Source organism: Ambystoma mexicanum, chromosome 6q (assembly GCF_040938575.1).
Source record: "Ambystoma mexicanum isolate Mex_15411 chromosome 6q, UKY_AmexF1_1, whole genome shotgun sequence".
NCBI lineage: Eukaryota > Metazoa > Chordata > Amphibia > Caudata > Ambystomatidae > Ambystoma > Ambystoma mexicanum.
This window is the reverse complement of record NC_090937.1, coordinates 1357469683-1357488253: the sequence shown is the minus strand read 5'-3', so window position 1 is coordinate 1357488253 and position 18571 is coordinate 1357469683. Positions and strand designations below refer to the sequence as shown.

The window sequence follows — 18571 nt, the reverse complement described above, 5'->3', positions numbered from 1 at the left end:
TCCAAAATTGGCCTATTTAGGCAGACTATGTGGGTGTCTTTCTGTAAGAGAAATCCAGAGGAAGCAAAAACAAAAATGTAATCCGAGAGCAGATTGGAAAAGCACATCACATTGTGGGCTGAGAAACAAATGCATAATTTTTCAATGAAACTGTCACCCATCAAAAGAGGTTACATGTGACAATTCAGACACACTTTTCAGCAGAAAAACGAACAGCAGATAATAAATAATAAGTGTATTTCATTAATGACTGAAAGAAACAGCCCTGTACCTTCGGCACAAAAGCAACGTGAACCATGATCAGTAAAGCACACCATATGACAAAGAATAAAGGCGGAGGTTAGAAATTGCAATCAGAGACTTACCTTCAGCCAAGGGCAAATGGTGGGACAATGGGCAAACTTCACAAAGTACTTTGCCAGCTGAAAGCTTGCCTTACATCGCAGCTGTTTACAACTGCAATAAAATGTGGCCTGCCTGAAAGGGTTTGTCCCTGAAGACTGGGCTCTGTGCATACACATATGGCCCTGGCTGGTGCATGCCCGGAATGTGGGGGTGGGGAGCTGTGAAAACAGGGGCTACAATTAAGAGGAGCTGAACTTTGAACTAAATATAAGAACTGGATGTCTTTCAGATCTAAATGGTGGCCCCCACAGGCCTCGTGACATCACAGGGCCAGCCGGCTCATTATCTACAGTGATGCGATCTCTGTGTAGCAAATGCATCCCCCATTTACGATCTGTAACTACCAACTTCAGAGAGCAAAACCTCAAACACAAAAAGACTAATACAAACTCTGATTACAGGCTGGCACAGACAGACAACTGGCCTGGAGGCAGAAGAGCTACCATTTGCCCCACATGAAGATTTACTATTATAACTTGGGCCTTTTTCGCAGCAACTATAAGTCATACTGATTACAAGTACATTTCATATTTTAGATAATTTCCAGGTGATTTTGGTGATTTAAAATTCATCCACCTGCAACTCAGGAAACTGCAATGGCCATCTAAGATGGGTTTCTGACTTATCTGAAATTGTTCCAAATTTGAGAGTTGGAATGGGTGGAGGGTCAAATTAGGAATATGGGTAATACATTGCATGTTCCTAATGGTTATGCCTTTTGTCAAAACAGCAAAAAATGTCCAAATGGCGTGCAATATGGTGTGGACCTGGCTGTTCTTTTATATTCCCCCTGATTAGCCGAGTCAGAAAATATATATTCGACTCCACCCTCTCCTTCTGTCCTCACATTTTTAACATCTCTAAGAAGTCAAACTATCAGCTGCACCTCCTCAGAGGTATTCTTTTTCTCGCTTTCCCCCACAAGCTCCACTTCAGGGCAGGAGCCCTCACCGGCATCAAGAACGTTGCCGGAGCAGTTGTTCAGCACCGGGACCAGAGAACCGCTGTGACCGAGACCTCACAGCCAGGAGGCCTGCAACTTGCCCCACGACATCCACGAGGTGAAATATTGAAGTTCAAGGCATTTTCAGGCACTTTCAGGCCACTCACCCTGCTTTCCCATTGTAACTGCTGCCCCCGACACGTACCATCCCTCACTCCGCATTCACATGATTTCTACGCACCTATGATGGCCGCCGCCTCATGTACACTGCTTTGTTTATGCTGTTGCTATATAGGTCAGCCCGGATAACCGAAAGGCATTAGTCGGGCCCCCTACAGTAGAAGGCCCATAAAGTGTAAGGCCATCACCTGCCTGGACCTGTCTGGTCCTATCTGCTGCCCGGTCACCTAGAAGGTTTTCACACTCCCACACCACCGGCATATCGAACTTGAGGATCCCCATTGATAGAAGCCTCCTCACTGCCGTCGCAGCTGCCCATCACCTAATCCTTACGCCAGTCTCCCACCGCTCCTCCTAATCTATGAACGCTTCCAGTCACCTGAACCAATTGACTTACTGCACGCAGCCTAACTCAACGGTGAACATCCTATCTTTGCCTACATGCTGCGGCTGCTCAGGACACTACATCATTGCCTCAGAAACAAATTTAAGTTTTGCATTCAAAACATAGCCTATCCTGAGACTACCTCTCTACCCTGCACTGTATTCTGCCTGATACTCTGACCGATAAAAGCTTTTTGCTTATTTGGGCTACCGTCTGTACCTAATGTACCTAATCCACCCTAGTCCCCTGCCTTTACTTCTTGTTAGTGAGCATTCTAGGTGCACTAGCCTACCACTCCACAGCGATTCAGCCCACTATGTGCCAATTGATAGCATATTGCTCCACTATATGCCATCTGTACTAGCCTATTTAGCCCGCTGTATGCCAATTGTAGTAGCCTAATTGTACTAGCCTATTGCTCCATTGTGGGTCAGCCCACTGTATGCCAATTGTACTAGCCTACTGCTCCACAGTGATGCAGCCCATTGTATGCCAACTGTCCTAGCCTACCGCTCCATAGTGGTTAAGCCCACTGTATGCCACTTGTACTAGCCAATTTAGTCCACTGTATGCCATTGTACTAGCCTAATTGCACTAGCCTTATTGCTCCATAGTGGTTCATCCCACTATATGGCAAATGTACTAGCCTACTTCTCCAAATTGATTAAGCCTACTGTAACTTTAGTGCCTTAATTATTCCATAGACATAATAGAGCTTGCTTCTGCTCTACTGTTAAATCAGCACACTGAAACCTCCACGCCCATATGGCCTACCTTTTCAGCGCCACCCTAACCATGGCTACCTTACTCCCACTCTCAACGCGCTCCTACTACCGGACAGTGAATTGCAACCATTTCCCCTGTTACAATCACCACCCACCTTTGGAGTGTCCACAGATCACTATGATCGCAGAACAAGCTCCTCGTCCATTTCCACTCTCAGCTCAGCTGAATGGATCCAAAGCTTTGTATCGCCTCCTACACCTTGGTTGCCTTGCACAGTCGAGGCAAGGAACATAAGACAATGCTTGTGGATCCCTGACCACCCACCTCGCCCAAATCACCTGAAACATCCAGCTTAGCCAAACTCCCTAAACAACCTATCATTAAAGGCACGGTCATCAACGCCCGATCTCTGGTTGCCCATGCGCTTGACATTGCAGACTTAATCACCAGTAATGACCACAGAGACGTGGCTGCATCAGGCAGCAAGCCCAGCATTATCCAGACCTTCCAGGATTTTGCGGCATGAAATGGCAAATTTTGCGGCATGAAATGGCAAATTTTGCGGCACAAACCTTTATTTATTGCGGCATTTTTGCGGGACATTTTGTATTAACTGGAGGGTGTAAGATTGCCACATTGCAGGAAATAGGTAGAGTGCAAGGCTAGAAGAGAGCCAGGGTATCATTATTATGTGTCTTTTGTATTAATTTAATAGGAAGAGTCCCAGATGTCTCTGGCTTGGCAGAACAGTGTTTGATTTGGCTACATTTCTGGTTTAATGTTCATGCCTATTTAATAGTATTAACTAAATTGATCATTATCAATTGTAATGCTGAAAATATTCCCCTTCTATGTTCTCCAATCCCCCAAACACCCACAAACATCTCACCAACTCTCCATCATAACTTACATTCCTTAACCTCTCACTCTGTCATACAAATACTCACGTGCTATGTCACACTGTCAAGTCACAATCTGCACTGCCCAGCCCCTGCCACACTCCAAATCATACTCCCAACTCACACCTTACACTCTACAATTCCTCCCTCAATATACAGTCCTTCATTCTTTTGTGCTGCTTCTGCATCTTGCATCTTTTCTCCCATTCTATCACATTCTTCCCTCATCCTTTTTCCCAATCTGCAGCTCACTGCCTCTTTCTGGCCAACCGCTTCCTCTACTTTCTGTACCTCTGCTCGCTCTCAGATTTCTGGCCCACCGCATCACTGCTTCCTCTGCTCTCTTGTGCAGCACTTCCTCCTCTGACCCACTGCTCTTCCTCTGCTTTCTTGCCCATCACTTCACATCTCACCCATCACTCTCCCTCTCTCTCATAGTGTAACCATTTTTATTATTTTTTTTTAAATGTAGATTTTGTCCCAGTTCCTCAAATGAGGGGGCATTTAAAAAAAGAACAGAGGATATGCTATTTTTAGACAACCCATTTTTGGAAATGAGCAGGTCACCTTATTCTCAAAGGTGACCGGCGCATTTCCACAGGCTTGAGCTGTAGCGCAAATTGTGCGCTGGCAGCTGCCTTGAATGGTGTTCTGGGTTGTTTGACCGAAGTGTAATTATTTGCGGCGGAATTGACCGTAGTCAATTTTGCTGCAAATTGATTTGCACTTCAGCCAAACAACCCAAAATGTACCTTTCACCACCACCCGACCCCCTCCCCTACTTAACCGCTTGGTCGCTGCAGCTTCCCCTGCAACCCTGCGGTGCCAGATCCGTCCCTCTAACGCGGGTCGGATCCGTCCCTCTAACGCGGGTCGGATCCGACTCTGCAGGGTCCTTTTTTCGTTATTTTCCTTTTTTTTCTGTCCCCGCCTCCAATTTTGAGGAAAAAGGGGAAAACACTTCTGCAACCACCCTAGACCAAAAATACTAAACAAGGGGAGCGGGTGACACCCCCGCAACACATGTTCAGTATTTATAAAAATCGATCGAATAGTACTGCACGTAATTGGTCAAATTGTAACATTCCATAGATTTTTGTCATCAAAATGGGGAGTACTTTGAATAGAATCGCTCTCCCGACAGTGTTCTGTAAGCTCCCAGCGCCTTTCACAGGGACAGGCACTCTAGGTGCCTGCCGCTGTAAAATGTGACCCAAAAAATGCATTTTTATCCTGTTTGAGGAACAGAAATGCAAGCGACTCAGCAGCGGTTCATACCTTAAAAGAAATGCATGACAGGGTCAGGAAAGACCCTGTCATGCAGTGGCAGCCCCACATCCCGTGCGCGTAGGGTTGCCTACAATTTCTGCACATTTAAAAGTGCATCTTGCTTGGAAATGAGGGATGTGCTTTTAAATTGACAGAAACGCTACTTTATTTGATCAAGGAGGTGAAAAAGGCCATCTGAATGGGCGCGCATATAAAATGTGCCCATTCATGTGTCCCTTGTGGATTGGGCTGCAATTTTTGGGGCGCAAGTGATTTCATTTCTTTTGTAAATAAAAACAAAAAAAAAAAGTTGAGCACCTGGCACCCTGAGGATTCTTTTTTTCAAAACAGTAATTTTTGCAGATTACTTAAAAAAAAAAAAAAATTTTTTTTTTTTTAAAAGATGCTGTTTTTGCACAAAACGGCCATTTTTGCGGCATTTTGCGCAAAACGGCCGTTTTCGCTGCATTTTGCGGGATCGCAAAATCGCAATAAGCTGGAGGGTCTGATTATCACTAGCAATCCCAGATGGCTACTCAATAATAAGAAAAGAGGTCAGCAAGGGAGGCGGAGTAGCATTCATTGCTAAAACATCCTCATGCCTTAGGGCCACCCCTGCTTTCAGCCCCCCTTCTACAGAACTTCTATCAGTCAAGATCCCTGTATCAGCCTCCCAAACCACCCTTTTGCACCTTATATACCGGCCCCCAGGTCATATCTCTTCCTTCGACGAAGACATCTCAGACCTCCTGACTAATAATACCAAACTAGGATCCCAAATAATCCTGCTTGGTGACTTTAACTTAGAAAAGAGAATGTGTTTCTTAAACACCACTTGATGTGCCACATAAACAATTGTGTTGATGTAAGTCTCAAGATTCCTTGATAAAGGATTCAAAAGTTCTGTTTTATAGTGATCCAAAGTTGTTTATTACTGGCCCTATGTGATTGCACGTGTTACGGCACTTGACCGTGCCTTTCTCAAATCAGGGCATATCCTTGGCTTGTTTCCGTATGTAATCTGCATAGTTGCAATATGAAATAAAGTCATGGGTTAAATCCCACCTGAAAATTAAGGTCTCTCGCGTCAGATGATAGTCCATTTTCAGCCGAAGCAAGAGACCTTAATTTCTATTCAGCTCTGAACGCTCTTCACTGGCTCCCTGTGGCTGCAAGGATCAAGTTCAAGACCCTCTGCATTGTCCACAAGGCTTTCTGGAGCCTGAGGCCGCTCTACTTTCAACGTTCTCGTCCAAAATATCTTCTTCCTCAAGCTCTACACTCATCCACCTCCAACTCTCTGAGGGTCAGATACTTCTCCAAGCAGAGAGTTGGGGGCAGATCTATCTCCTCAGCTGTGTCCTCCCTCTGGAACAGGCTCCCCTCCTCTCTTAAAATTGAGCAGAATCCCCTATGGTACCAGAAGCAGCTAAAGACCTTCGTTTTTGCTTCTGTCTGCCCTCTTCCTCTCCCCTGCTGATGCACCGGACTGTTATGCGCACTGGTCACCTGGTCAACCTCTGAACTTGGGCCCAGGCTCCTGCGTGTCCAGTTGCCCTTGCACTGCCTCTGGCTCCCCAGCAGTCAAGGGTCTGTATGTGCAACCCTAAAGTCCCTTCCCTCTGCCCTTACGAGCCACCTGGTGGCTGAACTTGTAAGTTAACTGCACTTCCCCTTTCCCCTCCCCCTGGCACTTCTCCCCTTCTCTCTTCCCTGCACTTCTGCGATCTAAATGACACAAGGCCTAGACTGTTATTTCGTCCTCCCTTTTCCCCCCCCCTCCCTGTTTTGTCACACCTAGAAGAACCTGTGCACAGGCGCATTATTAATGCCACATCATATCATATCATATCATATATATTATGGTAGTTACTAGTAAATTATGAAGTTTTTGATTTTTGACCAAAGATTTCACAGGAGAACAAATGGCGATTACAAATGGAAATTAACATATGTCTGCTCTAGACTCCTAAACCAATACTTAGAGATGGGCTGGTGCTGGAAGAGAGAGAAGGGTAACTGTCCAATCCTATTTGCGAGAACTGCTTCTTTTGTAAACAAGATTGTAAACTTGATGGTGTCAATGCTGCTATATAAAGTGTATGCACCATGAAAAAGGGAGAGCTGCTGAAACTTACCATCTGACAGCTGTAAGGAATCACCAAAGGAGATTGCTGAGATTGCATCTGGGTAGAGCCGTCTATTTCAGGGAAGGCCTAAGAGCTGACGAGGTCCTATGGTGAGTGGAGAGTGAGAGTGACCAGACCCCTGCCCTATCCTCCAAGAGGGACCTGAAATGCAGCTGGTTTTCTTCAACTGTAAGGAGAGGCGTTCTATGCAAGTAGAACTGAGCCCTGGGAACCCAAAAGTTGAGAGTCTGCTTGCCTTAAATCCTTTCCCTTTATAGTGGGTAGGAGAGGGCAACACTGTGTAGATCCTTAGCCTAATTAACTAAACATTTTATTTTAATTATTTCGCCTTGGTGGGACACCAGTGTGATTTTTGTTAAAATATGAAATTAACGAAGGTGAAAACTATAAACTGTAATCAGGTGATCCTATTTGAGGAGAGGGGTGTCTTTGAACCTGAACAAAAAAATAATAATAATAAAAAACAGCCAGCTTCCCCAAACAGGCCTTTCAGTGGAGGGGGATCTGATCTCCAAAATTCTCAAATCATTCCAAATTATATTGTCCGACTTCCACAACACAGACCAAAGTATGGGGGGGTTAAAAAAACCACTGCTAAATCAATCTGTGCTTATTTTGAGCAAAGGTGTGGGTGACATCATAATTGTCCTATGAATTGGTGCAAATCTGTAACCCAACTGCTAGCCTTTTAAGCAGGCAGGAAACTCGAAATTGTACAGCATGGCACATGTAAAGGGATTTAATGCATGGACCAGTGTTGATCATTTAATTTGAAATTTGTAGAAAGAAAAGGATTGTAATTTGTGTTTTTCCCAACTCATTGGTGTGACTCACTTGCGTAACAAGAAGTTAATTGTGAGCCACAAAGAAGGTGTTGTGTAGAGATTAGTGTGATTTCTATTACCAATAATTAAAAAAATACAAATATATTTCCGACACTGGCCTGGTTCTTGGCTCACAATTGGCAGGGGGGTAGGGCAGAGAGAGTTTTGTGTAACTCTATATTGGGGTGGGGGGAAGAGTAAAACAAGCATCCTCGCCTTATGAAACCCTCTGTCAATTTAAGAGATGCAATCCCAATATTCAACACAGATGCCACCGTGTGATGTGAAGATTTGTTCTATTGATGGATTGCGATTTTTGACAAAAGCAAACAAGACAATGATTGAACAGGCAAATGATAGAAAAGGAAGTTTGCAGAGAAAAACATTTACATTTAAACATACCACGTGCTTCTCCTGCCTCAGATCTGCATCTAGAAGGGGAAGCCCTTTCAAACGAAGGCTATACAAGCACAACTTCACATCAAAGCTAAACAAAAGAAACAAGAATAAGGCATTATTATGAAAATAATGTAAGGGCATCCAACAAATGCTACATACATCCTTGAAACACTTTTTGCATAATTGGAATATATCGTCTAGCTACTATGCAATTCCCTGCTTGCAGATTCAGTTACAAGAAAATCTCGAGGTTAGCTTTTCAGAAAGTTAAAATGTATCATTAGAGTTCTCACTAGTTATAAGCCACTGTGGTTATTAGTGGCCTTCCAAGCAAACCAGCTTGTCACGGTCACTAAACACACCTCGGAGCTGAGAGCAGTAATACCTGTATATATTTTCAGATGTACAATGTCCTTATTTAAGATGTTACAAGACAAAACAAATAAAAAAGGGATCCAAAAAAGGATACATTTGCATTTTATGAAGGACATTGGGATTGAACCAGAAACACTTGAGGAGTATCGCACTGTATGCTGCAAGTAAGTGAAGTGGTGCTGGAGATGGTGGGTGTAGGCCAGGGGGTAATGGTGATGTAGAGGGGGGGAGGCAAAGCTACCCAGCTGGAATGCAAGAGATAAGGTGAGATATGAGATGGGCAGGAAAGACTATGTTCTGCTGGTGGATAATTTGGGGATTCGGTTAAGGGGATTAAAGGAGCAGTGAGGGAGTTCTAGGAAAGGCTCCAACAATAGTGACCGAAGTCTATGGTGGACTTAAGCATTTTTGTAGAGTGGTATGCGAGAAGAGGCATATATTGTGTGGACATGAAACCATCCTTCCAACAACACATCGCAAATAACGGTCAGCAAGTTGGTATCAGATATCTACTCTGTAACATCAAGCCCTTCCTCCCGCCAAAGGACATCTGAACAGTGGATCTCAAATATTGACATGGGTTTTGAACTCCTCGTAGGGCAGGGCTGTTGGCTGCTCACCTGGCACTCCTCAATGCGGCCGAACATGCCACTGCTTGCCTCTTCACTGGATCTAGGGAATTTGACATTATCATCCCCACCTTGCATAAATTACGATGGCTCCCCATCTTGGCTAGGAACTGGTTAAAAAATACATGTCTCATCTAGAAGGCAACAGCCGCAGGTTTACCAGCCTACCCGACACCCCAATTAAAAACAGTGGGCGTCACACGGTCATCTCACAACTAGGCCATTACCACAATAGAAACTAGACCTGCTCACTAAGAGTAAACTTTGAAACAGTCCCTCTCATGCTATGCTCCAGTCCTCTGAACTGCATCTCAGTGGCAAGCCAGGCTGCCTCAGCTTTCTTTTAGTTTAGGAAAGAAATTAAGATCAAGCAGGAATGAAAAATGAGTAACAGTGGGATGCCAAAGCCTTTGAGCAATCATGTTTTCTGATGGACACTAGTTTGATCAGCTCTGATGAAAGGCCCAAAGGTAGGCATTTAGAAGACCGAATGTAATGTGGAGACTTATGAAAAGTGCATCAAAAACAACGACTGAATGACTAGCACAGAAAAACAATTCATATTAAAAATGGCCGAAATTGCAGTGATAAATTACCTATCACATGTCAGCACGTCGGGAAAGCAGGTAACTTTGACAAATGCACTCCCGTAGAAGCGTTCATCGCTGGTCGCCGAGTGAACAGTCGTAGAAGAACTACAATCATCCTTTCCCTCCTGGCTGAGGGAATTCAGACTGCTGGAACTGGAACCTCCCAGCATCTGATTGGGCAGTGGAGCCTGCTTAGCATTCTCATGCAAGGAGGGATTGGAAGCTCCATCTGCGAGAGGCTGTAAACATAAAATGCAAAAGGAAGAATGAATTCCAGGTCTCCATGCATGTGTTTTGATCTATCAGTGATTTCTAGCTCACTGACCAAAACTATAGTGTCTATCTGTGTTCTACATGGTAATTGTTACACCGATGACACATAGGGCACACACATTTTATTATTGTATTATAAAGCACATCCAAGTGGATCACATAGCACGGGTAGGAATGGCAGTGAACAAAAAGCACTGCAATAACGGATGTTGCCATTACCAGACAAAATCGTTAATCACTTGAATAACCCTTAAGTATTAAATTGCAACTCAGCCAAGTCCTGATTCAAGCCTTTGAGCTGTAGAAACCACACAGCTCATTGCATTGCTTGCATTCCCCCCCGGAACTTAATTGCCAATACGGTAAACGTATGAGGTTTTTCTGCTTGAATAATGCAAGGCCACCCTCAGGTCTAGATATTCATGAAGAACATGACAACCCCCCGAGTTTACATCATAGTACTGTACTCATTTATGAGGCCATAATGTGTGTGGTTTTGGTAAAACCCCCTTTGGGATTATGGCGGTTGTTACAGTAGGCTGCCCCTTTAAGGCAGCCTTCCTGAAAGAGAACGTCACACGGGAAGTGCCGTTCAGGAGAGGATATGTGGGAGGAGCAAGGGAAGGAAAGGCTGTATTGTGTTGGATGACAAAATAAAGAAGACGTCGTTCCTACACGCTGGTGTCCATGTACCCTTTGGAGTGGCCTAGCCCGCTAACATTTGGCGATGAGGAATAATCCTCATGAGCGGTCGTCCTTGCAGAACGCAGGTGATCCCACCATGCGTCCGCCCACACGTGACGGTGATCCCACTGTTTCTGCGGTCGTCCTTCGCACAGCTGACAGTGCACCCGAGCACCAGTGTTCTGCTGTGGCTCCTCCACAGATCCTCCACCGGCTGACACGTACAATCCCGCTGTGTCACAGCAGCCGCCAATAAAATCCTGCCGCGCCTGCATTTGATGAGCCCACACATGCGATCCCGCCGTGCCCGCCTGCGGCAGCTCTGAGAAGGAACAAAAAAAATATTTTTTTTCAAATTGAACTGGTGTGGCTCCGCCCCCCCCATCAACGTCTGTTACACTGCAGCACTGCAGGTTCAGTGTCCCAGAAACAAACCCGAACTCCCGCGCCCACGTGGATCCTTCCTCACAGAACGGCAGAGCAGCGGCAGGGCAAACTGGATCATCTTGCATGAAGTGATCAATTCGACGCATAAGAGAAGGTCACAAGAGTCCGGTACCACCTACCACCCTGCAAATACTGTTAACAAGTAAAAAGCCATTACATACTGCGCCTCACCCAATAGAAGTGAAGTTGAAGGCGCAACGCACCATCCTACCAGAAAACAACATAGAGGCACGCCAAGCACCAGCCCAAAGGCAACATGAGTACATCGGCTGACCAAGCGGGCCAAACCTCACAGCCAGCTGCAACAGTTACAAGGTCAGCAGCAACAGCATGGCGTATGCCTCCTCCTTTCTCCATGACCCCAAAAGCTGACAAAGGGGCGAGATGGGTAGAATGGATTGAGGATTTCAACAACTTTATAGATGCCGCAGGTGAAGAAACCTCCCCACGCCTACGCAGCATGTTCATTAACACGGCAGGCACAGAAATAAAGACACTAATTAAAACTATTCCACCAGCAGAACTGACTGACTTTGCAAGTTTGATAACAGCTTTAAACAAACGGCTCGTCATTGCCCCTAACAAGGATTATGAAAGGTACATATTTAACGAGTGCACACAACGCAGTGATGAAACGGTGGATGAGTTCATCACTAGACTCCAAATCAAAGGGTCGCACTGCCAATTTGACGCATTTTTGCTGGAAGAGGCGATCCGCTTAAGAGTAATTGAAGGGTGCGTCTCACCTGCATTAAAGAAATAACTTCTAAAAAAAAAAATATCCCCATAGAAGAAGTGAGTGAGATGGCCCGGATACTAGAGAGGGTTGACAAACAAGCCACACAAATGACAAGCACTACGGCCAACACGCAGGACAGAGGCAATGTCATACCAGCAGTTCACGCAGGTAACATCAAGGGAAATGAAAGAACCAGCGGCCCAAGCAGTACATTGACCCCACGCATGCAAAGACAAAGTTAGAGGTGTGGGATGACTTTTCCCCACGCTGGGTCATGTCCCGCTCTCACCCAAAAGTGCAGAAATTGTGGCAGGGAAGGACATTTTCAGTCTGTATGCAGAGAAGGGAAACCGATTCACACACTACGCATGAATGCATCTCCACAATACAGGGCATTCCAAAGGCCATTTCCGAATCAACCGTACCAAACACGCCCATACCAACAAGGTCCAAGGAGATATGCGACAGTGGTGGAAGAAGTATACCCAAAAGATGACAGCCAACAGTATGAGTCACAAGAACCAAGTACGCAACTTCGTGATGAGTAGGACTGCCCACCGCTGCCATGACAGGGATTCCACTCCGGGTCGCAAGGGAACTCAGATGACAAAGGGGATCACTATGACCTATATGCCCAAGATGAGTTTGTAAACCTCATCATGGATGAGGAAGAGGCACGTGAGGCACCCAGAATAAGAGTAGACATTTGCAACAAACAGTTCTGTTTCCTAATCGACTCCGGGGCTACAGTAAACATTATGGGTGAGAAGGAATTCCAACTACTTCAAAGCAAACCCATACTAACTCCAACAACCTCTAAGATATTTCAATGGGGTGCAGACACCCCCTAACACAGCGTCGGATCCTTCAAAAGACGACTCACGTTTGGTGACGGTTCTGTCACCACCATCATTCATGTCATCAGGAGCCCCACCAAAGGGAGATGTCTGCTGAGTTACAAAACTGCTTCCTGCCTAGGCCTAATCAACATATAGATGCAGGAGGGGGCGACATCATCAGCTCGACAGCACCCCACACAGAGGCATGGACATGTATACAACATGGACCAGGAGTCCCTTGCCACTTCTGCCATCAAAAAAAAGGAGATCTTGAAAGAATTTCCAAGACTTTGTCACGGCCTAGGCAGAATAAATGGCCCACCAATCAAACTGCACATTGGCCCAGCAATCCGCCCAGTCCCACAACACCCGCGCAGAGTCAGGTTCCACCTACAGAAAGCAGTCTCAAAGGAACTGAACCAACTCCTACGCAATGACATCATTGAGCCAGTCACTGGACTGACACCGTGGGTCTCCCCACTCGTAATTTTCCTGAAGGAAGGCGGTCGTCTAAGACTGTGCGTAGATATGAGAGTAGCCAACACTGCCATACAACGAGAACGTCACCCAGGTCCCAAAATTGAAGACATGATCATCCAACTGAACAAAGCTCTACTCTTTTCTAAGTTGGATCTAATTCAAGGGTACCACCAGCTCGTACTCCACCCTGACTCACGACCCATCACCACATTTGCATCTCCTCCGCTGCTGAAATTTTTCACAAAACCATCCAGCAGGTAATACGACCCATAAAAGGGACTTGTAGCGATGACATTCTTGTATTTGTGGTCCTCCGTGAACATGATGAGGCTCTCCGGGCCACTTGTACGGCAGCACAGGAAGCTGGACTAACCCTTTACATAGAGAAGTGTTGTTTCAGTAAGGCCAAACTCAAATTCTTTGGGCACATCTTTTCGGCTGACGGGATGATCCCTGGCCCCGACAAAGTCTCTACAATTTTTCACCTTGGAAAGCCCAGTCAAGAAGCTGATGTCAGATCATTCTGCTTTTGATGCCATCAAACAATCCCTCGCTGAAACCAGGAAACTCGCATATTTTGACCCTGAATGGCACACTGAAATGGTCATGGATGCCAGCCCGGTGTGCCTAGGTGCCATCTTAGCCCAAACCAGTGGACAAGACACTCATCCGAGACATGTGGTAGCCTAGGCCAGAAGGGCCCTGGCTCCCCCAGAATCAGCATACTCTCGGGCAGAAAAAGAAAGCCTAGCAGCTGTCTGGGCGTGCAAACACTTTCATAATTTCATAATTGGAAAGAAATTCACCCTGATCACACACCATCAGGCCCTATTCTCTCTCTTTGGTAACCCACAAACAAAAATGCCCCCAGAATTGAACAGTGGGGCATCCACTTACAGGAATATGATTTTGAGATCATCCATAGGCCTGGGGGTGAGAGCAATCCTGCAGACTACTTATCTAGGCACCCGTCTGTCAGTCCAATCCTAAGGCCAGGCGACTCTGAATATATCAGCTACGTCACTGCCAACGCTCTACCCCCTGCGTTTCCATCAGAGCCATTGCTGCTGCCTCAGCGGCGGATCCCTCCATGGCCTTAGCCATCAGTCTGACAGAGAACAACAAATGGAAAGACTTTCGCAGAGCAGTCCAAAGAAACCCGGGAGCGTGCAGAGATGAGTTTGAGAGACTTGCAGAGTGCACACAGAACTGGCAGTACAAGACAAATCTGTTCTGCTAAGGGGATGCAAGCTAGTCATTCCCACTACACTGAGATCGGACATCATCAAAACTGCCCATGAAGGCCACAGGTGTGTGGAAAACACAAAAAGACAACTTAGGTGGCACGTCTGGTTCCCCTTCATGGATGATATGGTCGACCGGTGGGTTAAGAACTGCACATCTTGTCAATGCACTGCGAAACCAGAACCCCCAGTGCCACTCACAATCCCAGACCACCGTTGGGAATGTGTTGTGATAGACTTGTATGGCCCACTTGAGTCGGGAGATTACCTACTACTGTTTATTGATGAACATTCCAGGTTCCCCATTGTAAAACGAGTGAAATCCACAGCGTTTGCTCATGTAGCCACCACGTTCGACAAAGTTATCAGCGAGTGGGGGATCCTGGACACAAAGTCAGACAACGGCCCGCCCTTCAGCAGACATGAGTTTGGGGTGTTTGCAAACATATGGGATTTCGCCACCAAAGAGTTACACCAAGGTGGCCCCCAGCCAATGGCATGGCAGAAAGATTTATGGCATCTATCAAAAAGACCATGCAAAGGGCACGCATAGAAGAGACCGACCCGCATCAAACATTATTCAGAATGCTGAATGCTGAGAGACTATCGGAATACACCTCATGAGGCCACCAACAAAACCCTGGCCGAACTCATGATGAAATACCAAGTCAGAACCAGACTCGTCAACAACCCAACATCGCAGCCCGAATCAGATCGGGAAGTCATCCGAAGAGATGAAGAAAGGAAAGGAAAGGCACGAGAACAGACAGACAAAACAAGGAGGGTGCAAACAAAGGAGTTCCAAATAGGAGATTAGGTGTGGGTACAACAAGTCATAAACAAAAAGACAGACCCCTACTTCTCACTCGAGCCACTACAGGTCATTGCTGTAAAAGGGACAATGATAACAGAAGCAAACAACGCAAAGGAAGTGACCCGTAACAGGTCACTGTTCAAACTCTTCATGAGAGGAGAGGAAGAGAGGCCACCACCTGCTGATCCAGACCCAGATTATGTTGATATCCACGATGAAGAGTGGGTTCCTCTCGAACCACAGGTTCTACATCAGCCAGACCCCGACTGTCACGCTGACGGCGGCTTAAATCAGGAGCCGCGAGGACGACCCCAGAGGATCATCAAGAGGCCTCCAAGATTAGTGGAAGAGTGTTAAGAACTTGGTTAAACAGTTAAGCTGAATATGTTGTGAGGACATTTGTCTGGGGCTGTTGTTACAGAAGGCTGCCCCTTTTAAGGCAGCCTTCCTGAAAGAGAACGTCATACGGGAAGTGACATTCAGGAGAGAGTATGTGGGAGGAGCAAGGGAAGGAAAGGCAGTATTGTGTTGGATGACAAAATAAAGAAGACATTGTTCCTACACGCTGGTGTCCGTGTATCCATTGAAGCGGCCTAGCCCGCTAACAGAGGTGAAGCTGCTAAGCATCCGCTAGGGTAAAGGGAAAGCGATTCCCACTGGGGGTGACCCAACCTTAGAGGACAGGAAATCCCTAGACAGGGACATAAGTTATCCGGTCATATCTGAAGATCCCAATATCTTTATTGGATTTATGGGAGTTAAACTGTATAATAACTAATTCCAGTGCAAATGGCTGGTATGGTTTCTGACCCACTTTACTCACTGTCCTCGCCTGGAATGGGAGAAGAGTGGATTGTCCCAACCCCTAGCACTGGGAGAGATAGAAGAAAATCAGATTTTAAGATGCGTAGAAGAGAAGCCAGCAGAGCTGCATAAGCCAAAGGCCCTCCTCCTGGGAGGTGGGCAGGAAAGAGGGAGTGGACCCAGTGAAGGCCTACCCCCCGGAACACTCACAGCCCCTGCTGGAACACAAACCGGAAGTGCCCGACCCAGGAATGTGTCGAAAGTGGGAACAGGAGCCAGGATTCCTCCAAGTAAGAAAGAGTATGATATGAAAAGATCTGATATGATATGGTATTTGTAACGCGCCTATACACAGGTGTTTCAAGGCGCGACGAGGCAGGGAGGGGAGGAACAAGGGGAGACAAAACAAACGATCCTACTAGGCCAGGTGTCATTCAGATCGCTCAAGTGCAGGGGTGGGGGAGGGGGGAAAAGTGCAAGGGGAAGGGGAGGGGGGGAAGTGCAGTAAAGGTAAGTGGCGTAAGTAATAAATAAAAAAGGGCCAGCTAGTGGCAAGTGCAAGGTAAGTGCAGAGCAAGTGCTGGGGAAGGGGGGGGGGCTGTAGGGATACAGAGACAGTCCCGTAGTGCAGAGGGGTTCCAGGGGATCAGTGACTGGGACCAGGACCGAAGGCAGTTTAGAGTGGTCAAGTTGCGGGATCAGTGCAGTTTAGTGAAGAATTTAATTAGCTGTTCAGAAGGGGAGAGGGAGAGAGAAAGCAGAAGCAAAGAGGAAGGTTTTGAGGTGCTTCCGGAACCGGAGGTGGTTCTCCTCAAGTTTCAGGGAGGCAGGAAGGCTGTTCCAGAGGGAGGCCCCTGCCGTGGAGAGAGATCTACCCCCAGCTCATTGCTTCGAGAAGCGGCTGACCATGAGGGAGTTGGAGGCGGATGAGCGAAGGGCTCGGGGAGGAAGATATTTGGGAAGAGAGAGTTGAAGGTATTTAGGACCCAGGCCCCAGAAGGCCTTGTGGACAATGCAGAGGGTTTTGAACTTTATCCTCGCAGCCACTGGGAGCCAGTGTAGAGATTTCAGTCCTGGAGAGATACGGTCCCTGGGCTTGAGGCCAAGGACAAGTCTCGCAGTTCTGTTCTGGATGAGTTGCAGAGGGCGGAGAGTGGAGGCAGGCAGATTAAGATAGAGGCTGTTACAGTAATCCAGCTTCGAGAGAACCAGGGCTCGGGAGACAGTGAGCTTCTGGGGGAAGGAGAGGAAGGGAAGAATACCTCTGAGGAGGTGCAGCTGGTAGTGTGACCTCTTGGCGATGTCAGAAATATGAGGAGAGAAGGAGAGTGTGGAGTCGAAGATGACCCCAAGGTTTTTTGCCTTGCAGGTAGGAGCAGGGAGGGGGCCAAGGGAGGCAGGCCAGAGAGCTGCAGGGAAGGAGGGAGTGGGAGTACCGATGAGTAGAATCTCAGTCTTACTGGCATTAAGGCAGAGGTCATTGGCGGCACACCATTCTTGGATAGCAGACAGACAGTCAGAGATGAGGGAAGGAGAGGGGGAGGCTGAGGGTAGCCTGAAAATGAGCTGGGTATCGTCCGCATAGCACTGGAAATTAGGGCAGAGAGCGGCGATGCGGTGGGCAAGGAGAGCCAGATACTGGTTGAACAGCCAGGGAGAGAGATTAGATCCCTGGGGGACACTACAGGTGGAGAAAAAGATGTCGGAGAGGAAGGACCCCAGTTGGACCTGGGAGGGTCGATTTGAAAGGAAAGAGGTCAGCCACGCCAGAGCCTGACCAGCGATACCCAGGTTTTCCCGGAGACGGTTGAGCAGGATGGCATGGTTGACAGTGTCAAAGGCAGAGGAGAGATCGAGCAGAATGAGAACACACAGAGTGTTGGAATCGAGGTTCAGGAGCAGGTCTTCACGGATGTTCAGAAGAGCAGTTTCCGTGCTTCTGGCAGCTCTGAAGCCAGATTGATGGTCATGAAGACTACCAACAGATTCAGCATGGAGGTTAAGCTAGGAGATGGCCAGTTTCTCCAGGACCTTGCCCAGGAAGGGAGTGATGGAGATAGGGCGATAGTTAGCCGGGCAGGAGGGGTCGGAAGAGGGTTTCTTGAGAAGAGGGTGCACAAGGGAGTGCTTGAGGGGGGAAGGGAAGACTCCAGAGGCGAAGGAGTGGTTGCAAAAGTCAGCCAGGGCAGGAGCCAGGGAGTCGATGTGGTCCTTGATAGTTTTGGAGGAACAGGGGTGAACCTGTTTAGACGAGACTTTCATTGATCGGACTTGTCTGGAAACCTCGTCAGCAGAGAAGGGTGGAAAGGCAGAGAAAGAGGGAGGAGGGTTGACCGCAGAAGGGCCAGAGGAAGAGCCGGGTAGGGGGGGAGGGAGGTGAGAGGAGGAGAGCGAGGACAGGATGTCCTGAGTTTTAGAGATGAAGTGAGAGGCCAGTGCAGTGCAGAGGGCCTGGGAGGGGACAGGAGAGGTA

General features: G+C 47.1%; 1 protein-coding gene across 3 annotated transcripts in view; it reads right to left on the bottom strand.

Annotated features, from left to right (window-relative positions):
- The window catches only part of EVC (EvC ciliary complex subunit 1), a 946714-nt gene that overhangs the window by 795700 nt on the left and 132443 nt on the right, over positions 1-18571 (bottom strand). For all 3 annotated transcript variants that reach the window (XM_069631973.1, XM_069631974.1, XM_069631975.1), the window contains exons 4-5: positions 9781-10013; positions 8184-8268 (exon numbers count right to left, since the gene is read on the bottom strand). In XM_069631973.1, the coding sequence (XP_069488074.1) occupies positions 8184-8268; positions 9781-10013 (318 nt within the window). The remainder of the gene's footprint in view (positions 1-8183; positions 8269-9780; positions 10014-18571) is intronic.